This window comes from Heteronotia binoei, chromosome 1 (genome assembly GCF_032191835.1).
Source record: "Heteronotia binoei isolate CCM8104 ecotype False Entrance Well chromosome 1, APGP_CSIRO_Hbin_v1, whole genome shotgun sequence".
Classification (NCBI taxonomy): Eukaryota; Metazoa; Chordata; class Lepidosauria; order Squamata; family Gekkonidae; genus Heteronotia; species Heteronotia binoei.
In genome coordinates, this window is record NC_083223.1 from 242,681,591 (window position 1) to 242,701,211 (window position 19,621).

General features: G+C 42.8%; 1 protein-coding gene across 2 annotated transcripts in view; it reads left to right on the forward strand.

Moving 5' to 3' along the window:
* The window catches only part of KIF13B (kinesin family member 13B), a 172,619-nt gene that overhangs the window by 63,986 nt on the left and 89,012 nt on the right, over nucleotides 1–19,621 (forward strand). For both annotated transcript variants that reach the window (XM_060250097.1, XM_060250106.1), the window contains exons 6-10: nucleotides 829–1,009; nucleotides 4,087–4,174; nucleotides 8,204–8,338; nucleotides 14,432–14,544; nucleotides 16,298–16,409. In XM_060250097.1, the coding sequence (XP_060106080.1) occupies nucleotides 829–1,009; nucleotides 4,087–4,174; nucleotides 8,204–8,338; nucleotides 14,432–14,544; nucleotides 16,298–16,409 (629 nt within the window). The remainder of the gene's footprint in view (nucleotides 1–828; nucleotides 1,010–4,086; nucleotides 4,175–8,203; nucleotides 8,339–14,431; nucleotides 14,545–16,297; nucleotides 16,410–19,621) is intronic.

A 19,621-nucleotide genomic window follows, 5' to 3' on the forward strand; every position in this document is an offset into this window, starting at 1 on the left:
TGGTTGGTCTTAAAGGTGCACCTTGACTCCAGCTTTGTTCAACTGCTTCAGACCAACACAGCTGCCCGCTTGGATCTTTCTTCTGCATGTGCTGTTCCTGTCCTTGAGTTAAGTGCACCTTTAATGGAAGAGTATGAGGCTGCAGATTAGATGGTCTTTGCTCAGTTTGAGATAGCTTGGGCCATTACAGCAGTTTACTTACTCTTTGGTGCAAAGCGAAATGCACAAATCAGTGCATTAATGACTGTGGCAAGGACCTGGAAATGTTCGGTCTGGAGAAGAGGAGATTGAGGGGGGACATTATTGTTCTCTTTAAGTAATTGAACAGCTGTCCCCTAGGGGAGGGCAGGGATCTGTTCCTGTTGGCAGCAGAGGAGAGGACTCACAATAATGGGTTTAAATTAAAGATTGGAAGCTGCCAGCTGGATATTAAGCAAAACTTTTTTACAGTAAGAGTTGTTCACTAGTGGAACCAGCTACTGAGGGAGGTGGTGAGCTCCCCTTCACCAGCACTCTTCAAGCAGCAGCTGGACAAACACTTGTCAGGGCTGCTTTAGGCTGATCCTGCAGTGAGCAGAGGATTGGACCAAATCGCCTGTATGGCCCCTTCCAACTCTGTAATTCTATGATTCTTTGTTGTGGAGCTTTCCCCATAAATCTTCTCACCTTAATGAGTGCTCCTTTCCTGCAAAATCTAGTTGAGGAAAAAGTTATAAGGCACCTCTTGCACATAGAAACCTCCAAACTTTGGCTTGTCTCTTTCTCTCCTCTTCTACCTTCTCCTGCATTGCCTTCCTAAGCATCTGCTATTCTGTCCCATTTATTCAGGGTCTGGAAAATCTTACACAATGATGGGCACAGCGGACCAGCCTGGATTAATCCCCCGGCTCTGCAGCACTCTCTTTGAGAGAGCCCAGAGAGAGGAAAATGAAGAACAGAGTTTCAAAGTGGAAGTGTCCTACATGGAGATTTACAATGAGAAAGTCAGAGATCTTCTGGACCCAAAGGGGTAAGGAGGAACCTTTGCCAAGAATGAAAATCTATTGTTTTCATGGCAGACTTTTTACGGGGTGGTTTGCCATTGCCTTCCCCAGTCATCTACACATTACCCCCAGCAAGCTGGGTACTCATTTTACCAACCTCGGAAGGATGGAAGGCTGAGTCAACCTTGAGCCGGCTACCTGAACCCAACTTCTGCCAGGATTGAACTCATCGAACGAGCAGAGCTTGGACTGCAGTACTGCAACTTACCACTCTGTGGCACGGTGCTCATGAAAATCTATTGGCAACCTAGTAAAAAACTTGGTCACTTTAAGGAAAGTGAATTCTGTCTCTCCTCCTGAATTAATCCACCTCTCTCCAGTCAAAACAAGCAGTCATTTTAGAGGGAGGAACCATGACTCAGTGGTAAAGTGTCTGCTTTGTATTCAGAAGGTCCCAGGTTCAGCCCCTAGTGTCTCTAGTAATTGATTGATAGACTGGCCAGAAAGCAGCATTCCTTCATTTCCCCTATATAGCTTGAGGCTATTGCCTAATAGAAAGAACCCTGTGTTCTGTTAGCACAGTTCAGTAGCATAAAAGTATTTTAATTCTGTTGCTTTGGTATTTTTTTTACTTGATTTTTTTTTTGTATGACTGATTTACTTGTGCTGGGGTGGAGCAATGTCAAAGTTGAATCCTTCTTGGATTTCGTGGCTAGTAGGATGATTCCTAATTTTAACACTTTCGTTCATTGTATTGATTTAGTTTGATTGATGGACAGTGTTGATATGAAAACAGCATTCCGGAGGGAAACATTTTCTAGACATTGTTGTTCAGAGAGATTCCCATTCAGATTAAATAGGTTACTCAGCATTTGTATGTGCCCTAACCTGGATGGCCCAGGCTAGCCCGATCTCCTCAGATCTTAGAAGTCTAAGTAGGGTGATTCCTGGTTAGTACTTGGATGGGAGATCACCAAGAAAGTCTAGGGTCTTTATGCAGAGGCAGGCAGTGGTAAACCACCTCCGAATATCTCTTGCCTTGAAAATCCCACAGGAGAGCAGTAAATCAGCTGCAATTTGGCAGCAGATTCCATCACCACCACCATTTGTATGTAAATTATAAGCTTAATGATGTTAGTTGCATTCATGAGAGCCCTCACCAGATAGTCTTATTTATTGTTTAGCTCTACTGCAGATACTCATATTGTGCTTTCTTTAGCAAATACCAAGAGACCAAATATTTTGAATGACATAGCCTCTGAGATTGATTTGTTATCTCAGCTTGAAAGGGCCGAAAGTAATGAAACTGAGGAACAGATGGATTTTAAACTCTTTTTATATAAAAATAATTAGAAATAGTTTGCTAAAGCTTGTGAAATTCATTGTTCTGGATCAAGTTCAGTCTAAATTGGATCAGACAAATATAAAGAGATGAGATTGTGCTCTGTTTTCATATAGCCTGTACTATAGAAAGATTTAACCCTCAAGGACAACATACAAATGTAGTCAGTATTTAAAGAAGAATTATCTAAGGCTGAGTTCTTCTGCAGTGTCTCATATTTTTTTAATGCTAATCATGCCATGATTGCCTTTAAAAGATATTAATACTGTTTCCCCCTAATATACTAGATGCTTGCAGATTATATGATTTTGCTCTTTTAGTCAGCGGTAAAAAGAATATATGAGTACAGTATTTTCTCCTCTACAAACCTCTCCCCCCCACCACCAGAGTATGCTATCAAAAAAGAGGACATTGTCTTGTATTTGCATAAGAGTTACAGTTCTGTCCACTATTGGGTGGGTGTATAACAATTTTTTTTACAGTGATCATTTTAAGTTCACAGTTGAGTAAGTACAGTATTTTTCTTGCAGACATGAGCATTTGCAAATTAATTTCCAAAAAATGCAGGTCCTCATTCTTGATAAAAGACCTCTCTGCTACACTTTGCAATAGAAGAACAATCCAGGGGAACTTACTGAAGAATTTGTGTCTGGGGCTTTCTCTTCATCTTATTAACAGCAGAAGCTAAGATTGTGTTTTTGAATAGACAGCAGAACATACTGAAGTTCCCTTTGTACAGAGTCATCCCATTCAAGGTTGGCATTGGGGGGAAGCATAAAGATCCGAGGGTCTCAGAAGCTCTCCCTGCCAATCCCCGACTCACCAGAGCCTGGCAGCCAGCTTCTCCTCATCTCTTGTACTGTGTAATGTGGAAGGGTTGGGTCACTGCTTACTTTGTTGCTGTGTCTTCTTGTGAGGCGGTGGTGGCTGCTGCTGCTCCACCTTGCATCCATCTCCACTTGCTGGTAGGGTGAGCTCTTGCTAATAATGGAACCAAGCCATAACAACTGCTGCCCCCTCAGTTCTATGTCTGCCAAATGAGGAGGGGACAAACAGGATGGAGGAGCGTGATGCACTTGGAAGGAAGGGCAGGAAGGATCTTGCCCATGGCCTCCGACAACCTGGATCTAACCCTGAGCCTGTGTTGCTTGGGGGTGGCCTTTACCTAGGCATACGCGCTAGGTACATCTATTCTCTGTTTGAGGGATGCCTCGGGTTCTCTGATTATAAAATCAGAAATATGCTGTTATCAGATTCTAACCCCCAATTTACATCTAATTGTGCCAAATTCTTGGTGGCAGCTAGGAGAATTCGTGAGGATTATGTAACAAAGGGGTCTTGAAACTGTCTGTTTTTAATTATTTTTGAATATTCCCAAACTTGTATTTTACTTTATCCTAATCCCTGAGTACTCTATATACTACCATAAATGCTGTTGAAACCGAAACAAATGTTAATCAGTGTATTCTAGTTAATATTTTACTGGAGCTGTATAATCTTTTAAATTTTTTATCTGTATTTTTTATATCATATGTTTTACCTTTTTAGGTCCCTATAGTTTTTTACAATTTTTCTGGGGGTGTTGTTGGTCTGCATTATACTGTGTATTTGGTAATGGACCATAATAAAGCAAATTGAATTGCATAGGTGTATTGATTCAACTGAAATGAAGGGGACTTACCTTGGACAGGATCAAGCCCAACATTTGTGTACGTCTTTTTTTGAAAGTGACCTCTTGTTCTCTCTGTGTTTCTCAAACAGGAGCCGCCAGTCTTTAAAAGTCAGAGAACACAGCGTCTATGGGCCATATGTAGATGGGCTTTCAAAACTAGCTGTTGCCAGTTACAAGGTAAAGAAATACCTGGCTATTTTGAATAAGGGTATCATGTGGGTGTCTTCTATCACAAGAGTAATTCAGCCAGGCCCCTCTCACCCATATCCACCCTCAGAGTGTATAATTGCCAGGCTTTAGAACCCCTCCCCGCCATGCACTTTCACAGAGGGAGGAGCTTCAGCATCCTTTTGCCATGAGATTAGAAGGAACTGCCATTATATGGGCTCTCTAGACAAACCGCTGCACCACATCAATGAAGATCAGCAATGAAGATCTTGTGAATTTAGGAGGAGGTATTTGTGAGTTTCCTGCATTGTGCAGGCGGTTGGACTAGATGACCCTGGAGGCCCCTTCCAACTCTATGATTCTGTGGTTCTGCATCGGCTTGCAGGTGAGGGTTTGCATGGCAGAATACTCCCTGGTGCAAACAAAACCTTTAGTAATTGGTAAACAGATGTCAAGGAGAAGGGTTCTAGTGTAGCCTGCTGAGTGTGTGTAGAAGTGGGGGACAGAAGCATGCAACCCCTCCCTCCCTCCCTCCTAAGTCTGTATAGTTCTGAAACAGTTTGACAAGGCAGTCATTGGTTGGCCTAGCATTGCCTGTTTGTCAGACCGTGATTAGTCTGTCTGGCCTAACACTGTGTGCATATGCTTGGCTGGCAGTGACTCTTCGGGAGCCCAGGCAGAGGTCTTTTTTGTTGTGCTTCACTGGAGATGTCAGCCACGGATTGATCTTGGATCTTCTGCAAATGGAACCTGTGCTGTTACCACTGAGTTATGGCAAGGTCTGCAGTGAGAGGCAGGCCCTAGCCATTAGAAGGTTTCGCATTTCCCTGTTCTGATGCTGTGGGTGTGTTAACAATTCCCTTGAAGTCATAAACCGCACTTCAGGATATCTTGACATTTTTATCAGCAGACCTGTTCTTGATAAGCCATGCAAAAATGAGTTCCACTATTATGCCCCACATCTCCCAGTTTAATAATTGCCTCTAGCATGTGAAACTAGCATTGAAAGAAACAAAAAGCAAAAAGCCCCAGTTCATTTAGGGATAAGTAATATTACTCTGTAGAAGGAGAAGATGGAAGGAATTGTCAAATGTTTTCAGACTTCTTCCTAGAAAAAGAAAATCTTGCAAAACTGGCTTAGCAAGTAAACATGCCAAGCCTTCTGCAGAAATGTTAATGATAACGTTGATTGCATAAGAACAGAGTGGGGGGAAGGGCACTGGCCTGCTGTATTTCCATCATCGCAGTAGGAAATCAGGTGTATGCATCAATAGGCAGTTAATGGCATTTTGCTGAAATATGTCTCTTCAGCCTTTAAGAATAGTGATGAGTAAGCAGTTGCTTTCTAGACAATAGGATAAGAGCTGCCTCACTTTCACGGCTGCTGCAAGGAAAAGGAAATAATGTGTGTGAAGGACTTTGAACAGTTGACACTTGGTGTAACTGCTGCTGCTTTTAATAATAATAGTAATAAATTGCATAGAGGACTCCAGGTTTCTTTCCATGTTTCTCCCTTTAAGTGATCTAAGGAAACAGGGCTGGGCAAGATCTTCCCCTGAGGCTCTGGAGTAGGTGGACCTGTGATCTGACTCAAGGCAGGTTATTCAGTGAATGTTCAGAAAGATGCTTTGGTAAAGGGATAGGGGGTGTGGACTGTACAGTCTGTTGCTGTAAGTATGCTCTCACTGTGTAATTTCTGCATCATTTAGCGTGCCATGTTTCAATGCTTACGCTCTGTTTCAGTTCTGTGTCAGATTTCTGCTTGTTTTTGAGTTTAGAAACTCAGAGCTAGAAGGTACCTTAAGGGTCATCAACCCCCTACACTAAGCAGGGAATTCACAACTCTCTTCCCCCGCCCCCCAAACACTCCCCCAGTGATCCCTGCTCTATGCCCTGAGGAAGGCAAAAACCTCCAGGATCTCTGGGTCAATTTGGCCTGGAGGAAAGTTACCCCAGGCATTTAAGAAAGGCCCACAAGAGCCAAGCACTGGTTCATTCCTTCCTGGCCTCTTCCTTGCGATCTGCTGAAGTTCTGCCTAAAGTTTCTGCAATCCAAACCCTATTGCATTGTTTATTGGATGTCCAATCTGGTTGATTGTATTTGTTTTATACTGTGTAATCTGCCTTGAGACTCAGTGGTAAAGATGGAGAATAACAAAAATAAATAAAATTTTAGCTAGAATTTTAAAAAGTGTCTACTTGTCCTCATAACAGTCTCCATTGTGTTGATGGAAGAGTATAATTAAAATGAGGACTTCCAGAAGTCCCTGGATTGTGACTGGAAGGATGGGTCTGAAATGGCTAGCTAAACCCTTTCAGATAAACCATGTGCTATTAAGACAGTCCCTTCCCATCAAGTCAGCCTTGTTCCTGCATCCCCATACCTCTTTGAGATATTTGGGTTTCCTTATGGCACAGCTTGACTTAGAAGTTGTTTGGGGGAACCTGGTACCATTCCTTATAGGGATTAAGCAAATGAGTGAAATCCAAAAATCCCAGCTCTTTTTCAGATTGTGCAAATAGTATCTTTATAACCGGAAACTTTGACAGCAAGCTGAGTCCATTGAGTTGTGGTTAAAGTGTTTTTCTTTGCTGTGAATAAATGTTTTGTTTAGCCAGCCAGCTTGACGGAAATAGGAGGAGGAATGTACAGCTTTCTCTGCCTGCCCAAGCACACTCAAGGGCAAGCTGAAGGGTGACGTCAAAGCAAGCTGCTACTTACACGGAGCAGTAGCGGTTTTCTATGCTGCTTTAAAGTGACATTGTCCAGCAGTGGACGTGCAGTCTTTTGCTGATGATGCCTCTTCCTAACACACTAGTGTCAGGTATATTGTAACCCTTACATGTCCTGATGGATGGCCCAATCTAACCTGATTTTATCAGATCTCATAAGCGAAGCAGAACCAGCCTTGGTTAGTACTTGGATGGGAGGCCACAAAGGAAGTTGTTATGCATAGGCAGGCAATAGCAGACCACCTCTGCTCATCTCTTGTCTTGAAAGCCCTATGGGGTTGCCATAAGTCGATGGTGACTTGGTGGCACTTTCCTCCATCCATCCTTATCCTTACACAGCACCTTTGTGAAGTAGACTAGTATTATCATTCCCCACATAGCAGGTTTGCAGGGGGGAGAGAGAGAGATCAGACCTTTAAAGGGGGGAGAACAATACTATAGACACTAATTTCCTTTCTCTTTTTTTTCTCCTGATTATGCATGCACTCTCTCCATGTAATATCAATCAGCTGCCTCATATGGGAAGGAAATGGCTGAAGACACAATCTTGATGCTTCTTCTGGAGCAGATGAGAATTTTCCCATCTTCTCTTCCCCCTCCCCAAATTTTTTTACAAAAATTATTCTGTGCCTCTTCAGAGTCCTGCTCAAGGCAACTTATAATTAAAAACCACAATATTAAAACATAAGCCATTGGACATTAAACAGTGGAAATACAGTCCATAAAACAGAAGCATGTTAATGGGACTTAACAGTTCTCCAGGCATAAAAGGATCTTTGTGGTGTCTTTGGGGGATTGAGTTTAGTATTTTAAAAGCCTGTGATATTCTTGTTTACCATCATCCTCTCACCCCACCTTGGCCCCCTTCGTGAGTTTATCACACTAGGATTCTTTTAAAGGCTGTGGACCCATTGGAAAAATACACTGCCAAGAACTCTTAGGATGAGGCTGAATGTAAATCTAAGTGTATTTGGTTTCTTCCTTTTAAAAGCAGAGTTGGAAAGAAAGGGAGGGAAACAGAGGAGGGATAAAGGTGGCACCACATATGCCATTCATTTCAATTAGAGCTGCACCTTATAACTGACCAGTTGAGAAACCACTGTTGTAGAGATCTCCACTACTGCTGAAGATCTAAAAAATGCACATACAGTAGAAAATAAGGTGTTTGCCTTTGTGTAATGTGTGAAACAGCATCGAGCATTAGGATATTGTTCCTCAAATTTAATCTAAATCTGATTGATGGGTAATAACTGGTGATAATTTGCAAGATATTTTAAAAACCCTTTCTTCTTGATTTCACGTTAGGACATAGAGTCCTTGATGTCTGAAGGCAACAAATCTCGGACAGTCGCTGCAACCAACATGAACGAAGAGAGTAGTCGGTCCCATGCAGTTTTCAAGATCATCCTCACACACACTTTGTATGATGTAAAGTCAGGGGTAAGTGAGTTCTGGAATTCTGCACCTGGGAACAAGGACTGGCACCTCTGGGGCTTGTTGCTTCCTCTGGGATGTGTTTTACTCTATGGATTTGTTCTGTTTACTGTGAAACTAGCACTTACAGTTGTAAGGATTACCCTTTGATGTCAGAACAGAGCTAGATTCTCTTAAAAGATCCAGAAGTAGTTGCTAGCATCCTGGAGCAAAGATTCTGAGAAGTCAGGCTAACATGTGGTGAGCATTCTCACCCCAGGAAAATTGTGTCATGGTGGCCGAGTGGTAAGGAGATATTTACATGTTGTTGAGGAAGTATGATAGAAATGGCTACAGAAGCTGTTTTGTGTCCTCCACAGTTTTTAGTCCTGCTGAGTGTTGGGGGGTTTTTTTGTTTTTGTAAGGCTGTGGCATTTCTCAAGGCACAAACACAGGTCACGAATTGTAAAACCCTGTGCACAGAGCATCTCCTTAGATGCAGCAGCAAGATCTGACCTAGGGATTGCTTCCTGGGAACAATTTGCTTGCATTCCAGGGGTAAAGAAAAAGGACCCTTGCACTCAGCTGATTCTTGATCAGGAAGAAGCAGCTGTCAAAATGATCAGAAGTTAGTTCCTTGAGAGTACCACGACCACTGGGATGCTCAGCATGGAGGATTTTATATTATCTGAACCAGGCGTAACAGGAAACCTTAGGAGCCTGTATATGAAACTGCCATATGCTGCATCAGAGTATTGGATTAGGTAGCCCTGTGCTGCCGTTCTCCAGGGTCTTTGGCAGAGAGTCTTTCCCGGTCATACTACTTGAAAGCTTTTTAATTGGAGATGCCCGACAGCTTCTGCATGCAAGGCATGTTCTGAGCAGTAAATTTAGCAGCTGTTTTTAGTTTGTTGCTGCAAAATTAAACAAGTCCAGTGGTACCTTAAACATCCATAGGGGGTATAACAACTAGATTGAAGTCCAGTAGCACCTTAGAGACTTAAGATTTTCAGAGTCTGAGCTTTTGAGAGTCAGCTATGACTCTTAAAAGCTCACACCCCCAAAATCTTGTTGGTTTCTAAGGTGCTACTGGACTGGAATCTAGCTGTTCTACTGCACACCAACACAGAGACCATCTGAAACTGTCTTCATAGGAGGTATATTTATACTCAAAGTTATTAGCAACAGAAAAATGGCAGAGTGGGGACATTGCAAAGAGGGTAGGTAGAAACAATAGCCAATCAGAGAGAATTCAGTCTGTTCAGAACAGGTGAGGATCACTCTCAGTGCAGACGGATGGGTACAGCAGGATACACATAGAATCAAATCAAAGAAGGTGCTGTGGGAGAGATAAGCAGAGCTAATTAACAGCCATAAAGGGGTCGGTCCATGCTGAGCTAATAGTGTCTGTAGTGAGTGAGAAAATCCAAGTCCCTGTTCAAGCCTGGTGGAGAGATGGTATCAAATCTCTTGATGAATCCTAATTCAGCACTTTCACATTGGATTCTCTCTTTGCCGGTCGTTTGTTAAGAGAACATTAAACTTTGGATCCAATTTTTATTTATTTATTTACTATATTTATAGTCTACATTTCTCATTGACACAGTGTAAGTCAGTGCATTCAACTGGATGAGATATCTATGGATAAGACATCTAATAAGCAATGTTAATAGGATCTAGAATCAGTGCAGTCTGGAACAAAGCATAAAGTACTAGGCTTATGCTGAACTATGCAGAAAATAGTATTACCTCAGTAGAACAGAATGCAGTTGCAGTTAGTGCAGAATGCCGCTGCCCGGCTGCTATTAGGGCTCCCAAGATGGGGGCACATTTGGCTGGGGCTCCGGGGTCTGCACTGGCTGCCAATAATATACCGAGTCCGGTACAAGGTGCTGGTTATTACCTTTAAAGCCCTATATGGCCTAGGACCTGCCTACCTTAGGGACCGTCTCTCCCCACATGTTCTCCAGAGAGTACTGAGATCGGGCTCCCAAAATCTGCTTGTTATCCCCGGGCCAAAGGAGGCCCGTCTGAAATCCACCAGGGACAGGGCCTTTTCTGTAACAGCTCCTTACTGGTGGAACCAGCTGCTGGAAGAGGTGAGGGCCCTGCGGGACCTTGGCCAGTTCCGCAGGGCCTGTAAGACAGCCCTCTTCCGGCTGGCCTATAACTAACTGGCATTGGAAACTCTAGAGAAGGTTGTAGTGTAGTATTCTGATAGATCGCTTGTTTTATATGTTTTATTATTTTACTGTTTTAACTGCTGTAACTTGATGTATTTTAAATCTAAAATTTATGTTAGATCTTATATGTTGGGAGCCGCCCTGAGCCACTTAGGTGGGAAGGGCAGAATATAAATTGAAATAAACTGAAACTGAAACAGTGAGCACAGAATAATTCATACAGCAGGATAATATGTAATGTTCCCTTCTGATGAAGGGATCTTTGACTCTGGAAAGCTTTTACCCCAGAAGATCTTTTTGGTTTTTAATCTGCACCTGAACTCAAATCTAGCAAACGGATGTACATGCTAGGCATCTGACTCTCATGCTGGAGTAAATTTTGAGAGCCAGTTTGGTGTAGTGGTTAAGTGCGCAGACTCTTATCTGGGAGAACCGGGTTTGATTCCCCACGCCTCCACTTGCACCTGCTGGAATGGCCTTGAGTTAGCCATAGCTCTTGTAGGAATTGTCCTTGAAAGGACAGCTTCTGAGAGAGCTTTTTCAGCTCCACCCCCCTCACAGGGTGTCTGTTGTGGGGGAAGGAGATTGTAAGCCGCTCTGAGACTGATTCGGAGAGAAGGGCAGGATATAAATTTGCGGTCTTCTTCTTCTTGCTTCCCTGTAAGGTGCCACTGGCCTTCTATTTAATTTGCCAGTAATAAACAGTTCTGTATTCTGTCTCATTTGCCCTTCACTCAGGGGAGTACCTCTGCTATTCTTCTTTGTTCTTCTTCCCTTCCCATTTCATTTCTTCCTCCTAAAAAGAAAAGTAAGTCTGTCCAATTTATATTTTTCCAAAAGAAGGTTGGTAATTGAATTCTTGGCTGTTCATTGCCTTTATGCTTTGAACAGCCTATACTAACTGAATGGCAGCTTATAAATTTGAAAAATAAAATAGAAACCTAAACAGTCCCTTTGGCATTCAGCGCATGGTGTTTCTGTGACCTGCTGGATAATTCCTGCCAAAGAGTCCCGTGCCACCTCTTTCAAGCACTCCAGTCTAATATGGAATCTCTTGGCAGAAATTTCCACAGAGCACAGCGAGAACCCTGCAGGATTCATGGTATAGGGAGCAGTGAACTTCTAGGACAAATATGCCCCCATTTATTATGACAGGAGCTTTTGCAAGCAGTGACCTACTTAAGTCAATGCCGACAGAGGCATATGGCACAGCCCACCAGTTGGGGGACGCCCAGTGTTGTGGGTTTTCAGTGCTGAAAACTTGGTCTCCAAATGCTTTCCAAGGAGAGCATTTCTGTTTGAACAGTTTCCGAAAGTGACATTTGCAACTGAAGGTGTTTAATGTTTTCCTCCTCCTTAGTAACATGTGGGTTTAGGCTGTTTTGGTATGTATTTGAGAGATTTCTGTTGTGCTTTTGAAACTTTGATCATTATTTTGTCTCTTCGGTCCACAGAAGGCAATACTTTATTTAGAACAGCAGCCCGAGGCAAGGGCTTGATGAGACCTTGTTATTTTGTACTTAATATTAAGCCAAATGATGGTTAAAGTGTTCAAATAAAAACATTACTTTAGAAATAGTGGTTGACCAATATTTGGACAGTCAGATGTTCAAGCTAAGTTGATTGTTGATGGTCCAGTAGAGCTATCACCTGGCTCTTGCAGAGATTTTAGTCCCCCAATATGCATTTTCCATTTAGTTTAAAATGTACTGTTGGCGTATGTGATCTCACAGTAATCATTTTATTTGGGCCAACAGGTGACATAGAAAAAAGCCTTTTTTACATTTGGAAGTCAAAAAGTTGTTTCAGAATTTAGAGTACAGTAGATATGTACATTACTATTTTTGGTGTAAAGGTGACTCCTGTTGGTAGAACTCTGAAAAATGTGGTCATATGTGTGAACTGACTATAGTGAAGCCATGTGCCTGCTCTGTTTACTTCTGTTGAATACCTTTAAAATTAATATGCTGACACAGCCTCCCACTGACATTTTGTTTATGTAATACTCAATGTTTTAATCTTTATTTCTACCTGAAATAAAGCAATTTTGTATGTTTGTCCTTGGTGATGTGTTTATCAGTGTTCATGATACTTTACAGACCACAAGAAGACTGGAACTCAGGGCACCCAGTGAAATTAGTGTGCAGTAGGTTCAGGACAGATTAAAAAAGAGTATATATGTAATTAACTTATAGAACTTGCTGGCATGGGATTTAGTAATGGCTGTGAACTTAGATGGCTTCAAACAGCGATAGCTCAAATGGTTGCTGGGTAGGACCATTAGTGGGTATTAGTTATGATAGGTCAATAGGGCTTCCATTTTTGGAGGTAGTATACCTCTGAATGCCAGTTACTTGGGGGAGGCAGTAGCTGAAAGTTACCCAGTGAGCTTCTTGGAAGATGGGAGATTTGGACACAGGTCTTGTAATCTCTAACCACTAAAAAACATTGGTTCTGTAAGACTGAGAGATCTATCCTTTTTGCCTAAGGGACTGAGTCTCTTTCCTCCTTTTATTTTTCTGGGTATATCCAATACACTCTGCTTTCAAAATAGAAACAGTATAAATTGATGGTACACTCCAGTTTATTTCCTGGAAACCACCTGCTGCTTGACTCCTACAGTAAAAAAAAAAGGGGGATCTATCTGCTTATGGACGGCCAGCCTGCGCCCCAGAAAATTTGGACCAGGCGTTACAGGCCATGGCTAGGTGACTCAGGCTGAGCGGGCTGAGGCTAAATCCAGCGAAGACAGAGGTCCTTTGCTTGGGTCGTCGTGGTCTGGGAGGGGAAATCCCCCTGCCAGCTTTTGACGGTGCGCCACTGATAGCGGCGCACAAGGTCAACAGTTTGGGGGTACTATTGGAGCCTTCCTTAACGATGGAGGCTCAGATAGCAGCCACTACTAAGTCCGCATTTTTTCATCTTAGGCGGGCGAGCTAGTTGGCTCCTTTCCTGGAGCGTGACGATCTAGCAACGGTGATCCATGCAACGGTTACCTCGAGGTTGGACTACTGTAATGCCCTCTACATGGGGCTGCCTTTGTGCCGAACCCGGAAGTTGCAGTTAGTGCAGAATGCCGCTGCCCGGTTGTTATTGGGGCTCCGAAGATGGGAGCACATTCGGCCAGGGCTCCGGATTCTGCACTGGCTGCCAATAATATACCGAGTCCGGTACAAGGTGCTGGTTATTACCTTTAAAGCCCTATATGGCCTAGGACCTGCCTACCTTAGGGACCGTCTCTCCCCACATGTTCCCCAGAGAGTATTGCGATTGGGATCTCAAAATCTGCTTGTTATCCCCGGGCCAAAGGTGGCCCGCCTGAAATCCACCAGGGACAGGGCCTTCTCTGTAGCGGCTCCTTTCTGGTGGAACCAGCTGCCGGAAGAGGTGAGGGCCCTGCGGGACCTTGGCCAGTTCTGCAGGGCCTGTAAGACAGCCCTCTTCCAGCTGGCCTATAACTAACTGGCATTGGAAACTGAGTGTAGTTTTGATAGACCGCTGTTATATGTTTTATTTTACTGTTTTAATTGTGTAAGATGTTTTAAATTCAAAATTTATGTTAGATTTTATATGCTGTGAGCCGCCCTGAGCCACTTCGGTGGGAAGGGCGGGATATAAATTGAAATAAACTTGAAACTTGAAAGATATAGGACAACAAATAATATATATTGGATTATCTCAAGTGTGCGTAAAATCATTAGTGTTTATCAATTAAAACACTAAAGAAACAGAATGGTCACCAGTCAACCATCCCCGCAGCTGACTCACAGCTGTAGAATAAAGGAAGCCTTGCTCCTGTGGCAGCTATTGTGTGATGATGCCCAGGCTTTCAGAAGTGCCCCCAGGTTCAGTTGAGTTGGAGACTCTTGAGGTAAACTGTGTTAAATGTGAGTGAATGGAACCTGCCATATGATAGCACCTCTCTTTCCTTCCACAGACATCTGGTGAAAAAGTGGGCAAGTTGAGCCTGGTTGACTTAGCAGGCAGTGAAAGAGCGACAAAGACAGGAGCTGCAGGAGACAGGCTGAAGGAAGGAAGCAACATCAACAAGTAAAGTTTTCTTCATAATGAATGAAATGTTTTCTTGTGATCCCTAATAATACCCGTGCCCTGGTATTCTTCGTGCATTCATCATTAGAACCATGGCACATGAGAACCAGACTAGGCCTAGTGAGGGCTGTGTTGGTTGTTCACATATAAAGCAGAGGATGAAGGATTGGTATTTGACTTTATTTAGCAGTTTGCATACAGGAAATTCCAGATCCGGTCCCTGGTATCTTCTATTTTAAATGTTTATAGGCCCTAGCATCTTCCTTTCAAATTGGCAGCAGCAGACCAATGTCCAGCAGAAGGCAGTTTTGAATGTTGTCACGTGGGTATGAGTTTTAACATAAAATGGGACATGAAAGTGTGAAGAAGAAGAGCTTGGATTTATACCCTGCCCTTCACTACCCAAAGGAGTCTCAGAGTGGCTTACATTCTCCTTTTCCTTCTGCTCCCCACAACAGACACAGGTAGGTGGGGCTGAGAGAGCTCATCTGTTCAAGAGCTCTCTTGAACAGAACAACTCTGAGAGACAACTTGTGTCTGACCCAAGGTCACATCAGCAGGTGCATGTGGAGCAGTGGGGAATCGAACTCAGTTCTCCCAGATAAGAGTCTGCACACTTTACCACTACACCAAACTGGCTCTCTCAGAAGAGTTGAACCATTTCCTGTCCTAAAATGGCATCCAGAATGAACACTACAGAGGCTACATGCTCATTACCCTGGTACAGTCTGTTTCAGAAACAGTAACTGCTGTTTCATCACTCATACCATTGGATGGAAGGGAATCAGGATGGTATGCCATAGTACAAGTCTGCACTAGATCCACAGAAATTAAATTGGAATCTGGACCCCAGACCTAATTTTCCTTTTTTTTTTGGACTCTGACACAAACTTGAAAAGTGTCAGGAGTGAAGTTCCAGTGAAAACTGAACTTGGGTAGGATAAAAGTGCTCAAAACAGTGGAGAAAAAGGAGGTAAAGTGCTGATGGAGAAAGCGTTTAAATCCCCACCTAGCCCTTTTGATTAAAATTAGACCCCCACATCTCTCATTGGGTATGTGAAACTTGAGGATGTGGCCAAACAAGCATGGCTGTTGCTACCATGTTTTGTTTAGCGCTGAGAAAACAAAGAGATTTTTAATCTCTATTGAGTGAAAATATTACCACTTGGTACGTGGATGAGCCGGTGTGGTGGTTAACAGCAGCAGACTCTAACCTGGAGAGCTGGGTTTCCTTCCCCACTCCTGCTCCACATGAAGCCTTGGGCCAGTCACAGTTCTCACAGAGCCCCACCACCCTCACAAGGTGCCTGCTGTGGGGAGAGGAAGGGAAGGGAGTTGTTAGCTCCTTTGAGACTCCTTATGGTGGAGAAAACCAACTCTTCTTCCTTACTGACAGTAAGACTTACCCTCATTTTCAGCAATCCAGTAGTAAGAAATGGGCATGCTCCAAACAAAGGACAGTTTAAACTGACATATTTCTCTTTCTCTTTCTCTTTCTTCAAAGCAATTTTCTCCATTTCTTTTTATGTTTTGTACAATCACCTGCAGTATGTCTGTGACAACAGTAAGGTGATATTGCTTCTAGATGCAGAATGCCAGTTGGGTGGATTTTATCCCAAATGCAGCTAAAATGCTGCCAGTTGCCAGGGTACAAATGCAGCTTTGGACATACTTCCATTTGCAAGTCAATTGTGTGTGCTGATAACACTCAGAATAGTTTGAAAATGTGTGTTTTATTTTCCTCCCTCTGCAGGTCGCTCACAACTCTTGGACTGGTTATTTCCGCCCTTGCAGATCAGGCTGCTGGCAAAAATAAGAACAAATTTGTTCCCTATCGTGACTCGGTGCTCACTTGGCTTCTCAAAGTAAGTCCAGAGCTATTTGACATCTCATATAACAATAACAACTTAATTTTCAGTCTGTCTTGCTTACTGAGATTCCGAAGCAGCTTACAAAACATAAAAACTAATTCAGCAAAGACCTCCAATAAGAAATGCAGAAGGACTGGCGCTACAGAACTGAAAAACAGTGTAAATAAGAAACAGTCTAAAGGTTACAAAAACTATGTAGGACATGACACACCATAATGAAGAAAGAGGGTTACAAATAGGGATGGGCACGAACCAAACCACAAAGCAAAATCATCACGAATTTTGCCCTGTTTGTGGTTTGTGAACTGAGTTTCCATGATCTTTTAAAGCAGTTTGTAGATAATGCTGGGGTTTGACAGGGGCCTGTCACTCAGTTGTTTCCCAGGCTTTCTTGAACAGTCCCTTTAAACTTTAAAGAGACCACACAAGAAGCCCAAAACAACTGAGCAGCGGGGAGCAACTTTCTCCCTAGCACTCAGCTGTTTTGAGGGGTTTCTGCAGACCCCATTGAAAGGGACTGTGGTCCCTTTCAATGGGGTTGGCAGAGCCTTGAACCGGTTTGGTTCACAAATGAATCTCTTGGGTCAATTGGGTTTACAGTTCCACTCATGATTTGGATACACTAAACACATTTTTCCAGTTCCTGTTCAACCCTAGCTACAAAGATAGAGAACGTTGCAATAAAAAATGGAGATGGTATGTGTAATAAACATTTTAGTTTGCAATATTGTCCCTTAGACATGATCTCTTGAGCCATTCTATTATATTACAGTTCTGATTAATTTATAAAAATGCCCTTGTGAAGATTTCTTCTCTGTGCAATATGCAAAACGAAGGAAATTTGGAGGCCTTCCTGACCTGCTCAGATAGGCTTTTTCAGAAGGTTGGAGCCATCACAGAGAGTGTTGCTGATCTAACACAGTCAGTTGCACATCTGACACATTACATTTTATGACACACATGGCCTGGCTCCACAAAGTCCCATTTGTGTCAGATCCAGCCCTCCTATCAAATGAGTTTGACACCCCTGAGTTAGGATATTTGACCTTTTATTCATCAGGCTATTGAGTACCAGCCAGCTGAGGATCATGTAACTCAGGCTCATACTATACACAGTTCTGGTTTTTGTTTCTTTTCATTTAATCACTAAAAAATAACACCCAAGCCCTTTCAGAGCTGAAGAGCAACATGTGAAGAAAAGTGATTCCCCCTCATTCAAGCTCTTTCCAGATTAAAATTAATCTCCCCAAGCTGCCTTGAACACCCACGTGAACACATGAAGCTGCCTTATACTGAATCAGACCCTTGGTCCATCCAGGTCAGTATTGTCTATTCAGACTGACAGCAGCTCTCCAAGATCTCAGGCAGAGGTCTTCACATCACCTGCTGCCTGGTCCTTTTAACTGGAGATGCCAGGGATTGAACCTAGGACCTCCTGCATGCCAAGCAGAGCCTCTTGCACTGAACCACTACCCTCCGTTTCATCCCTCAGTGGGAAAATGTAGGGGACCCTTGTATTTTTCTCCCATGGGTGAAAAAGCTACTTGGGGGTGATTTTGAGATGAAAAATGCATGCGGGGAGACAGGAAAGGCCCTCTCTCGGCCCACAGTCCTCCTCTTCTTAGACTCTTAGCTTGTCCAAGCTTTGAGTTTGGCTTTGGGTGGGGTGGGGGGAATGTGTAATATGTAGTTTGAGTCTCAGAAATGCTATTTAAGCAGCTGTTACTCCTCAGGCTGCATGGAATATTTAGAATTGCTTTTGGCTAATAAGTACAGTGGTTGAACAGAGGAATTGTTTGGAAGGCCCCAAAGGCCAGGGCTGGGAGTAGATGGTGCTAGGCAACATCTTTAAAATCCATATAAATATTATGAATTTTCTTTGTACCCTGGCACCAGTAGGAAAAGATAATCTCTAAAGCTGTGCCTCTTGATTGCATTTTGCCAGCTCTGTGCCAGTGCATTGTTGGCTGGATTAGTCATCTTGCACAATTAATCAATTCTGTGGCTGCCTGAAGTATTTTGAAAGGTCTACGTTATTCCCTGTTTGAAAGGTGAATTCTTGGGCGCCTTTCTCAGACTGCTTTTCTTTCTAGGGAGCCAGAGTTTGCCCTTTGCCCGTCCCTTCCCACACTTGTCCATTTCTTAATAGCTGCCTATCCTTGTGGAAGAATTGCAACTTCTGGTGTTTCCTTATTTATTTTGAGTTTAAGTAAATAAAGTGTATATATAAAAACAAATATAAAGAAAACTAGTTTTGATCTTTAAAGGATTGAAAGATCAAAACCAGTATTATTTATATACTTAATTTATAGTTTGTCTTTCTAACTCAAAGTGGATTGCACAATTAAACAGTGAAGGAAAGACAATATAAAATATACAGCAATCAGTGAGTAAGAGTAGATCATAACCTTAGAGACCCAGGCAATGAATGAGTATAATATGTACCATATAGCAGTATAGTATGAACAGAGGAACAGAACTGTTCTGCAAAACTGACGAATGATGCAATAAAAATCGTGTAATTACCTAAGAAATGAACAAAAATTTTACATAGTGCCTATGACCATTAACTTTCTTCAGATTCTACTTTGTTAACAGTCTGTACAACGGGCATATATAGCACTGGAGGAATATTACTCTTTTCCTTAGGAGTGCTGTTGTAGTGCAGTGATTGTGCAAGTAAGCTGATACAAAATTTATATTAACCATGAACTTACCACCTGTGGTGTTATGTTAGAACTGTGGAGAAATTTGTACAGGCAGTGAACAATCCCACATCCCAGTAATAGACATTGCTTGGGTTGTGGTTGGGAGAGCCAGTTTGGTCTAGTGGTTAAGTGCGCAGACTCTAGTCTGGGAGAACCAGGTTTGATTCCACACTCCTCTTGCTGAGTGACCTTGGGTCAGTCATAACTCTCTCAGAGCTGTTTCTCTCAAGAGCCGTTCTGGGAGAGTTCTCTCAGCCTAACCTGCCTCACAGGGTGTCTGTTGTGGGGAGGGGAAGGGAAAGGATATTGTAAGCTGCTCTGAGACTCCAAGTGAAGGGCGGGGTGTAAATCCAATCTCTTCTTCTCTTCTTGTAGATCCAAACCATGGCTTCTTTGGCCCTTTGTCCTATGGAGAGAGTAATGCTGACCTACACTAATGGGCTATTGTATGGGTCTGAGATTTATTTAGTTAGAAAATGTGTAGGCTGTCTCACTAGA